The sequence below is a fragment of the Carcharhinus amblyrhynchos genome, chromosome 16 (assembly GCF_965287045.1).
Source record: "Carcharhinus amblyrhynchos chromosome 16, sCarAmb.v2.hapA, whole genome shotgun sequence".
NCBI classification, from domain to species: domain Eukaryota; kingdom Metazoa; phylum Chordata; class Chondrichthyes; order Carcharhiniformes; family Carcharhinidae; genus Carcharhinus; species Carcharhinus amblyrhynchos.
The window spans coordinates 52,757,084-52,768,371 of record NC_137339.1 but is presented as its reverse complement, the minus strand read 5'-3'; the positions used below and the strand labels follow the sequence as shown (position 1 = coordinate 52,768,371).

Sequence of the window (11,288 nt, the reverse complement as noted above, 5' to 3'; positions counted from 1 at the left end):
CCCAGCGGGTGGTGAGGGATTGGAATGCCCTGCCTGCTGCAGTTGTAAATGCGTCTAGTTTGGGGGCGTTTAAGAGATCTCTGGATAGGTTTATGGACGAAAAGGGATTGGTATAGGCTAGTGGGTCATTGTTTTTGTAACTGGTCGGCGCAACATCGTGGGCCGAAGGGCCTGTTCTGCGCTGTAATGTTCTATGTTCTATGTTCTATGTTCTAATACCCCGAGATACAAATTAACATCTGCGCATTAGAGGTTTGAATGTTATCATGTTTATCAAGACAACTTTATCATTGGGGTACTTTGTTGCCTCTGTTTAAAACCCTCATACTTTCTCCAACCCCCTCCCTCACCCCAAAACCCCCTCCCCATTCCCAAAACACCCTCCCCAAAACACCTCACCCTTCCCAAAAAACCCAGCTTCTCCCCATGAGAGAGCAGGCTGGAGTTAATAATTCAACTGAAATATGGACATCCAACAGTGCTGCTGTCCCTCAATACTGCAAAGGAATGTCAGCCTTGAGTTTCTGAAGTTAACTTGAGCCAACAAATTTTAAAGGCAGCACTTGGAACCCCATAAGTTCCCCTCACACTATCCTGACTTGGAAATATATCACCGTTCCTTCACTGTCACTGGGTTAAAATCCTGGAACTCGATCCCTAACAGGACTCACTATTGGTGTACTTACACCTCAGCGACAGCAGTGGTTCAAGAAGACTGCTTACCACCACTTTCTGAAGGGCAATTTGGGACGGGCAATAAAGCTAGCCTAGCCAGCAATACCCAAATCCCAAAAATGAATTCAAAAAAGTAAAGTGGAGCCTGATTTTGTTGACTGTCTTTCTTGATTTGCAGTTAAAATCTCTCGGTGTTACTATGGATACCGAATATTCTACTCCGAATTCGAGGTATATGAATGATATGCAGAGAGAGGCCTGGATTGCAGAACGTGCCTTTGTTGCGCTCTTCATTGCTGCTCACAGAGGCCACATTGATATGCTCAACTTTCTTCTGAAGAATGGTAAGAACTCAGTAACTTGTGAGTGCTTTGAAGTAGTCTCAGGTGGGACAGTGCTTGTCACGTACAGAGAACCACCACTCCCCCCCCCAATCAAACTCTCCCAGACTAGGTAGAATCCTATTTGAGTCCCATTCAGAGGTGATTACCACAGCATTAACTGGAGTGATGGTGGCATGGTGGTAATAACATAGCATTAGTAATCCAGAGCTCCAGGCTAATGCTCTGGAGGCATAGGGTTCAAACTCTACCTCAGCACTGGGTGAAAATTATTTTTTGATGAAATAAAATTGAAAGCAAGTCATAGAGTCATAGAGCAATACAGCGTGAAAGCAGGCCCTGCAGCCCAACTGGTCCACGCTGACCATGGTGCCTATATTCCTCTAAGCCTTTCCCATCCATGTACTTATCCAAATGCTTTCTAAATATTACTATTGAATCTGCCTCAACCACTTTCTCTGACAGCTCATTCCATAAACACACCACCCTCTGCATGAAGAAGTTGCCCCTCAGATTCTTTTTAAATCTTTCCGTTTCATGTTAAATCCCTGCCCTCTAGTTTTCAGTCCCCGACCCAGGGAAAAAGACTATGTGTGTTCATCCTATTTATGCCCCTCATGATTTTATACACCTCAGTAAGGTCACCGCTCTTTCTTCTATGTTCCAAGGAATATAGCCTGGCCAACCACTCCCCATAACTTAGGCCCACTAGTCCTGGAAACATCCTGGTAAAGCTTCTTTGCACCCTTTCCAGTTTATCAATGTTTTTCCTCTAACAGGCTGACCAAAAGTGTACACAATACTCCAACAATTTATACAACTGTAACATAATGTCCCAGTGGTAGAGGTATATAATAATGGTAATGGTAGAGGGATTGAATTTCGGAGTTGTGAGGTCATGTCACAACTGTACAAAACTCTGGTACGGCTGCACTTGGAGTATTGCGTACAGTTCTGGTCGCCGCATTATAAGAAGGATGTGAAGGCATTGGAAAGGGTGCAGAGGAGGTTTACCAGGATGTTGCCTGGTATGGTGGGAAGGTCTTATGAGGAAAGGCTGAGGGACTTGAGGTTATTTTCATTAGAGAGAAGAAGGTTACAAGGTGACCTAATTGAGGCATACAAGATGATCAAAGGATTGGATAGGGTGGATAGTGAGAGCCTTTTTCCTTGGATGGTGACAGCTAACACGAGGGGACATAGCTTTAAATTAAGGGGTGGTAATTATAGGATGGATGTCAGAGGTAGGTTCTTTACTCAGAGGGTAGTAAGGGCGTGGAATGCCCTGCCTGCAGCAGTTGTGGACTTGCCAACTTTAAGGGTGTTCAAATGGTCAGTGGATAGGCATATGGATAACATTGGAATAGTTTAGGTTAGAGGGTCATTAGATTGGGTCCACTGGTCGGCACAACATCGAGGGCCGAAGGGCCTGTACTGCCCTGTAATGTTCTATGTTCTAACTCCTATGCTCAATGCCCTGACTGATGAAGGCCAGTTTGCTAAATACCTTCTTCACCACTCTGTCTACCTATGACGCCATTTTCAATGAACTATATACTTGTACTCCTAAGTCCCTCTGTTGTATTCACTGAGTAAGTCCTGCCCTGATGTGACTTTCCAATGTGCAACACCTCACACTTGTCTGTATTGAAATCCATTTGTCAATCCTCAGCCCACTTCCCTGACTAATCAAGATCCCCCTGTAATTTTTGATAACCTTCTTCACTATCAACAAAATCTCCGAATTTAGTATCTTCCACAAACTTATTAACCATACCTTGTACATTTATATCCAAATCTATGATATATATAATGGATTATAAGGGTCCCAGTACCAACCCCTGAGGCATACCACTAGTCACAGACCTCCAGTCTGAGAAACAATCTTCGATCATCACCCTCTGTTCCCTACCATTAAGCCAATTTTAAATCCAATTTGCTAGCTCTCCCTGGATCCTATGAGACCTAACTTTCCAGACTAGCCTGCTAGGTGGGACCTTGTCAAACGTCCTGCTAAAGTTCATATAAACAACATTTACTGCCTTAATCTCATCAATATTCTTGGTTACTTCTTCGAAAAACTCTAAAATGTTCATTAGACATGACTTCTCATGCACAAAATAGTGCTGACTATCCCTAATCAGACCTTGACTGTCCAAATGTTGGTAAATCTTATCCCCTGAGAATCCGCCCCCCAGTAACTTACCAACCACTGATGTCAGGATCATCACCTGTAATTCGTTGGCTTGTCTTTGCTAACCTTCTTAAAGAATGGAACAACAGTCTCTATAATGGTGTCATGAAAATATCTTAATTGTCAGAAAAACCCATCTGGTTCACTAATGTCCTTTAGGAAAGGAAATCTGTCATCCTTACCTAGTCTGGCCTATGTGTAATTCCAGACACACAATCTTAACTGCCTTCTGAAATGGTTGAGCAAGCCACTCAGGTTAAGGGAAATTAGGGATGGGCAACAAATTCTGGCCTTGCCAACAACAGCTACATCCCATGAAAGAATAAGAAGCAGGATCCAAAGATGGATTGTATGATAACTTCCCTTTACTTTTTTAAAACACTTCTTCAAAATGGTCATGAATATGGAGCAAAGATGGGTCACTGGGACTGAGGTGTGGATGAATCATAATCTCATTGAAATTGTGCAAACGGTTCACAGGGCCAAAGGAACTAGTCTTGTTCCTATCCTCTTGTATTCAGATTTTTATGTTCATGTTTTCCTATAGAAACATAAAAACTCAAAGCAGGAATAGACATTTGGCCCTTTGAGCCTGCTTTGCCATTCATTTTGATCATGGCTGATCATCAGATTCAATATCCTGATCCTTCCTTCCTCCCATATCCCTTGATCCCTTTAGCTCCAAGAGCTATGTTTAATTTCTTCTTGAAATCAGACAATGTTTTGTCTTCAATTCTGTTCTGTGGTAGTGAATTCCATACATTCACCACTCTGTGGGTGAATATATTTCTCCTCACCTCAGTTCTAAAAGGTTTACCTGTTATCCTTAAATTATGACACCTAGTTCTGGACTGCCCCACCATTGGGAACATTCTTTCTGAACCTACCCTGTCTAACCCTGTTAGAATTTTATAAGTTTCTACGAGATCCTCTCTCACTTTTCTAAATCCAGTGAATATAATCCTAACTGACTTAGTCACTCCTCATATGACAAACCTGCCATATGTGCTTCTATGTCTACTTCTAGGTGCCAATCCAAATGCTAAAACGAGAGATGGGCACACTGCTCTTCACATGGCAGCGATCATGGCCAGGTCAGAGTGCATTGACAAGCTGATACTTCATGGAGCTGATGTTGGTGCTGTTGACAATGAAGGCCGGACGTTGCTGAATCTGGCTGAGATGACAGGCCACAAAGATAACATCGGCAAGATCTACCAGATCCAGTGGATGCATCAGAAGTCTGCCAAAACGGATAGTGCCCTTATGGAGAGGTCTGCTCTTTTTGCCCACCAGAAGTACGATTCCACAATGAAGACATGGCGCACAGGCGCTCACGGCACACTCTACATGGCCGAATTGCTGAAACCAGGCGAGCCCCGAGGAGGCCGGGTCAAAGCGCAGAAAAGCCTGCACAAAAAGTGGGCGGGGAAAAACATATCCCCTAGCACTGCCAGCCCTTCTCAGCCCAAAGGCAGCATTAAACAAATCCAAGAACCTCATCCAACCCCAGCTTTGGGCATTGCACAGGAGGGAAAGCTCCTCACACAGCCTCACCATGCTTAGCAAAAAGAGGACACTGGCACCAAGAACTAAGGGAGCAGCCATGGTGCCCACAGGCCAAACACCTCATCAGTCCAAATAGACTCAGGCCCACTAACTGCTGCCCACTCACAGGACAAACCCTGCCAAGGAAGCAGTGGGCAACCCATCATCAGTCAAGTAAAGCAAGTAGGGAGTAGCGTTGGAGAAAGGGGAGGTAGACTGTGGAGGGAAAGGGGACAAAGGGGAGGGAGGGTGGAGGGAGAGGCAAGAATGGAGGGAGAGCTGATAGAAGATGATGAGAGAGGAGTGACCTAGGAGTTGGAGGGAGGAGTTGATGGACGAAAGTGCAATGATAGACAATAAGGGGAGAAGTGATCAAGGTTGGAGAAAGAGTAATGAAGTAAGGGGTGGAAAGATATGGGAGATAAGGGGAAGGAGTGATGGAGGAGGGAGAGGGAATGAGATTGAGGAGGAGGAGGGATGGAGGGAAGGAGGAATGGAAGGATGGGGAGCAAGGAATGGGAGAAAGATGTAGGAAGAATGATGGGGAGGAAGAAGTGGAGGATGAATGGGAGGGAGGAGTGATGGTGAGTGTGGAGTGTGGATGGTGAGTTGAGGAGGCTTAGTGATCAGCCTGGCAGAGTCAGTGTTAGCGGAGACTGACAAGCTCCAATATCGGTTGCAGTGCAGAACTTCAGTTCCCCAGGCCTATTTCACTGCTTTAATCATGCTATCTGTTCAATTATACGCATACAGGTAGGACAGTAAAAGCCCAGATATCAACATGCTCTCAGTCTAAACCAATCTTTTAAGTGAAAATGGATGTCATCAACAAAGTAAAAATTAAACAGAAACCTCACCCAGTGATTTATATAATTTTGCACATTGATGCTTAAAGATAAATAATACGTGTTATTGTTCAATATGCCTTACTTCATAGAATCAGAGAAACTCCACAGTGCAGAAGGAGCTTTTTGGTCCATCGAGTCAGTACCGACAGTATCATATCAGCAAATCCCAAAATCACTGCTGATCCAGACCTGTCTGTCAGCCAATAAGCTATACACAATATATATTATTGCATCTACTTACAAAACACAACATATATTTTTGTATCTACAATCAACAAGGTATACATTATTGTATCTACATACAAAACATAAGTTTAAAATTTGTTTATTAGTGTCACAAGTAGGCTTACATTAACACTACAGTGAAGTTACTATGAAAATCCCCTAATCGCCACACTCCGGCGCCTGTTCGGGTACACTGAGGAAGAATTTAGCATGGCCAACGCACCCAACCAGCATATCTTTCGGACTATGGGATGAACTGGAGCACCCTGAGGAAACCCACAAAGACACTGGGGGAATGTGCAGATTCTGCACAGTCCTGGTGTTGTTTACACTTACCGATGGCCACACTTCTAGTCACCATATGCGTACTAATCAATGAATACAATTCTGGTTGTCCTGCTATAGGAAGGATATTATTAATCTGGAAAAGGGAAAAAAAAATTACAAGGATGTTACTGAGACGGGAAGGTTTGAATTATGAGGACAGGTTGGATAGGCTGGGACGTTTTTCCCTGGAGCATAAGAGGATGAGGGGTGACCTGATAGAGGTTTATAAAATCATGAGGGGCATAGAAAAGATGAATAGCCAAGGTGTTTTCTCAGGGATGGGGGAGTCCAAAGCTAGAGGGCATAGATTTAAGCTGAGAAGGGAAAGGTTAAAAGGGACTGGAGGGGCAACTTTTTCACAGAGAGGCTGATGCGTATATGGAATGAACTGCCATAGGAAATGGTAGAGGCGGGTACAATTGCAACATTTAAAAGACATTTGAACAGATACATGGACAGGAAAGATTTAGAGGCCAAATACAGGTAAATGAGGAAGGATGTTCTTGCTATAGTGGGAGTACAGCAGAAGTTTATCAGGCTGATCCTGGGATGGCAGGACTGTCATATGAGAAGAGATTAAATTGGTCAGGATTATATTCAGTAGAGTTTAGAAGAGTGAGAGGAGATCTCATAGAAACTTATAAAATTCTAACAGAGTTTCGACAGGGTAAATCCAGAAAGAATGTTCCCAGTGGTAGGGAAGTCCAGAACTAAGGGTCATAGTTTTAGGACTGAGGCAAGAAGAAATATCTTCACCCAGAAAGTGGTGAATGTGTGAAATTCGCTACCACAGAAAGTAGGTGAGGCCAAAACATTGTCTGATTTCAAAAGAAATTAGATATAGCTCTAAGGGCTAAAGGGATTAAGTGATATGGGGGAAGGGGAATCAGGATATTGAATTTGATGATCAGTCATGTTCAGAATGAATGACAAAACAGGCTCAAAGGGCTTCTAGTTTCTATATTTCTAAATGGGACTTGTTCAGTTTAAAAACCTAGTTGGCATGGATGTGTTGGGCTGAAGGACTTGTTCCACGCTATATATCTCTTTTGCTCTACTGCATTAACATCATGAAAACAGGAAGAGTTAATGTGCTGAATCAGAAATTTTTGTCTAGTGACTCTGTTTCTTGACAGCTGTTCTCTGACCTGCTGAGTCCCTTCATCAGTTTTTATTTTTGATTTTCAGCATCTACAAGTTGATTGTGCTGATAACCAGCAGAGGGCAATCTCTGATAAAGCATTTGTGTTCTCGATCCCTTCAATTCCCAGGAATCAGTTCAATTCAGGTTCATTGGTCCCTTCTGCTCTACTGCAAGTATTCACTTGTGAATATACACTCACACATACACCCTCTCTCACACACACACACACACTCACAGACACTCTCATACACACAGTCACACACACACTCTCACACAATCATACGCTCACACACTCACTAACGTACATACACTCAGAACCCTCCCACACATACAACTCCCATTTTCACACACATACTCAGACACACACACAGACTCACAAACTCACACACTAACAGACACTCACATACACACACACGCACACTTCGAAACTCACTGGACCCTATTTTACCATTTTGGTTCTAAGTTCTGGGCTGATTGAAACTGGGAGTGTTTCAGATCTGACTTTTAAGCTCGTTTTGAAGTGCCCCCACATGCACTGTGCCTGCAAAAATATCAGTGATTCCGAATCGTGCTACAGAAGCCTGTGGGTGGGGTTTTTTACACACCTGAAAACGTGCAAATCCGATTGGAGCTTCCAACCGCGCAGGCGCAAAAAGAAATGATAGAATGCTGTTCCCCTGCCACATCCCTCCCAGGCTGGATAATGCCTCCCCCTGGCTCCCACAGACATTGCCCCAATTCCCCAACATTACTGACCTCCCTTATCCCCCCACTTCCCTGCCACCCAGACCGATCACAGCCCTTTCCCCTCACTGATCTCAGACAGAGTGGCAGCAAGCCCCTTCCCTCCTCAATGACCTCTAACAGAATGGCAGTTGTCCCAAGTTGATCTCAAGTAGAGTGGCAGCAGACTCCCTTACCCCCTACCCTCACTGATCTTGGATAGAGCTGATCCCCCCTGGAGCTGTCCAGGGAAGGGGAGATGAAGGCTGTCAGCAACAATATGGTCTGGCTGCCATCAAAGGGGCATCTTTACAGCTACATGAAAGGGATGGGAGCAGAGGCACACGGTGCCCAGAAGGCTAGGGGTTACAATTCAGATGGGCAGCCTGGTTACTGCTGGCTTGGATTTCTGTGATGTCATCTTTTTTGTGCTTTGTTTTATGGTCAATGGAGAAATGTGAATCAAATTTTTAGCACCCTGGATTCCTCTCCCCCCCTTGCACTTAACCTTGTGTCCTGTGCGTCCAGATTCAGTCACCCCAGGGCCACTGGCATTGTGGCCCCCACTGCGGCTCCCACCCATCCTGCTCCAGTCAGCTCAGGATATGGCTGAAGGGACCTCTGAGGGTGGCACTGTTTTGGTGCCAGCTTCCACCTCGCAGTTTTGGGTGGAGGAAGGAATGTCCGAGGCCTCTGGCACGTGGGGGCTTGCCAGAGGTGAGGACTCAGCTGTCCCCAGGCTACTTGCTGGCCCTCTGAGATCACTTCTCCCTCAGCTGCTGGAGATGCAGCAACTGAGCCATGGAATGCAGGAAAGACTGATGGCCACACTGGACCAACTGTGAGTCTATTGAGAAGAGTCCCAAAGCTTTCAGATAGACCAGTGATTCCCAAGCCAATGCTGCAAGGGTGCATCCACAGTGGAAAGCCTGGGGCAGGGAATCCTCACCATGAGTGGTAGGCTCCAAATAATGGCTGAGTCACAACAGGCCACAGCTGAGGGACTGAACAGGATTCTTGAGGTTCTGTGGCCTGTGGCTGAACTTGCAGGAAGCCCAGCGGGACAGCACTGAAACTACAGTGGTCTATGAATGTGATCCAGTCACAGAGGGTCATGGCTGAGGGGCTGCAGAGCGTGGCCCAGTCTCAGAGGGCACTTGCTGCAGCCATTGACAGGTGCCCCTGACTCAGATGGCCATTGCTGAGGGCTCGACCACCATAGGTAGGACACAGGTGGTCCTCCAGGACCGGCAAGGCCAGGTGATGCTGGAGCTCACTGCTGAAGCACTCACATCTCATGGAGTGACCCAAGGGCCCTCAGGAACCTCAAGTTGATCCCATGCCGGAGACTGCGGCTGTGGCTACACCTTCTAACAAACCCCTTCCTGATACCAGGACATCTCAGGGACAGCAGGAAGCTGGCCATGGCCCTCAAGGACCAGGACCTCCAGAGGCTGTCCGCCAAGCACATCACATTCAACGGGGCAAGGTAGGCAGCTAGCCCCCTCCATCTCCGATGTCTCAGTGTCTCTCCAGAATGTACATAGTGGTAGGCCATGTAAGGTTAGGAAGTTGTCGTCGTACTACCATGACACGGGTAAAGGGCTGCACTAGCTGGATAGATCTTTAAGCACCTTAATGTTTTCCATTCACACTGTTTTATGTTAGAACTTATTATTTAAGCACCTTTATTGTCATCTCCACCTGTGACTAATTTGTCTCAGATTTGTCTTGAACAGGAATCCTCTTCCATTGGTGATCACCGGAGGAATGCTTCATATTGATGTCAGTTGGGGAGGCCATTCAATGCTGTGTCACTGAGAAAATGAAGCCACTGGTTCACCAGAATCCACAAGCAATTCCCTCCCCTCCCTTACCCCAGAGCCTTTATGGGAGTTTCAGATCCCTTACCCGTTACACAGACATGAGCTCAGGTGGGAGTCAGACTAATTTGCACCAGGGCATCATCATAATGGTGCTTAGTAAGTTGCCATCACCCTTCTGCTTGCCAAAGACGCTCACTACACAGGCCCACCATCTGGTATGATGATGTTGCAGGAGATAAAAAGACTTTGCGGGGAGTAGGGAGGGGGAATGGGACACACATGCACAGACACAGGTACCTAGTGACTGAACCGCCTGGTGATCAGACTTCCCTAGACATCCTCGCATGCCTCATTCAAACTGCCAGCCCTCCAGTGCCGGGGTGGTGTTGCTTGGCATGCTCCCTCTCTTCCTCCTCCTCCTGCTGGGCAGCTTCCTCCCCAGTGAAGCTTGGTCAGCCTCCACATTCTCCTTCTCCTCTTCCTCCAATAGGTGGCCCTTCTGCAATGCCAGATTTTGCAGGGCACAGCACACCACCACAATGTGGGGCAGGATCAGAGGGTTGTATTGTAGGGCCCTACAAGAGTGGTCCTGGCACTGGAATCACATTTTGAGGAGCCCTATCTACCTCTGCACTATTCAGCAGGTGGCTACATGGGCTTCATTCTAGCAGGTTTCTGCCTCAGTCACAGGCCTCCGCACAGGTATTATCAGCTCTGACTGAAGCGGGTAACCCATATCACCCACCAGCCACCCCACTGCCTGGACTCCTTCTCAAATGCTTCCAGTGTGTCAGAGGTCCTGAGAAAGAAGCTGTCGTGCATGCTGCCAGGGTGTCTCACACAGACACGCATAATGTTCATATTGTGGTCACACACCAATTGGACATCACAGAATGCAATTCTTTCTGTTGACGAATCTTTGTGGATTTTGCAGCGGGGCTTTGAGGTTGCGAACCCTACAGCCTGGGCTTCCTGATGGGCGTGGTCCAGGTTAAGTTTGATGTACTGACCAACCTAGGCATACAGGGCTTCCGGGTGCACAGCTGACTGGGAAATGCCACATATGTATCGGCTCGGGGTCTGGAAGGTGCCAGTTGCATAAAGATTCAGAGCAGCTGTTAATTTGAAACCAACCAAGAGTGAATGCCCCCCCTCTCTCTGCTCTGCAGTGTCAGATCCTGCAACGGGTGGCTCAGGTATTACACTGCAACAGGTGGCTCAGGTATTACACTGCAACGGGTGGCTCAGGTGTTACACTGCAACAGGTGGCTCAGGTGTTACACTGCAACAGGTGGCTCAGGTGTTACACTGCAACGGGTGGCTCAGGTGTTACACTGCAACGGGTGGCTCAGGTGTTACACTGCAACGGGTGGCTCAGGTGTTACACTGCAACGGGTGGCTCAGGTATTACGCTGCAACAGGTGGCTCAGGTGTTAG

The 11,288-nt window shown here is 46.4% G+C and overlaps 1 protein-coding gene across 1 annotated transcript; it reads left to right on the top strand.

Annotated features, from left to right (window-relative positions):
- The first annotated feature begins 864 nt into the window (after positions 1–864).
- LOC145353733 (uncharacterized) lies at positions 865–4,925 on the top strand. The gene is made up of 2 exons (XM_080204503.1): positions 865–1,019; positions 4,238–4,925. The coding sequence occupies exons 1-2, from the start codon at positions 875–877 to the stop codon at positions 4,774–4,776; spliced, it is 684 nt and encodes a 227-aa protein (XP_080060629.1). The 5' UTR covers positions 865–874; the 3' UTR covers positions 4,777–4,925.
- Positions 4,926–11,288: the final 6,363 nt, after the last annotated feature.

Bases quoted from the DNA above. Each gene is read 5' to 3' on its own strand.
- LOC145353733 (XM_080204503.1), top strand. From the start codon at position 875: ATGGATACCGAATATTCTACTCCGAATTCGAGGTATATGAATGATATG. The intron at 1,020-4,237 runs GTAAGAACTCAG...GTCTACTTCTAG, and splicing joins CAACTTTCTTCTGAAGAATG to GTGCCAATCCAAATGCTAAA.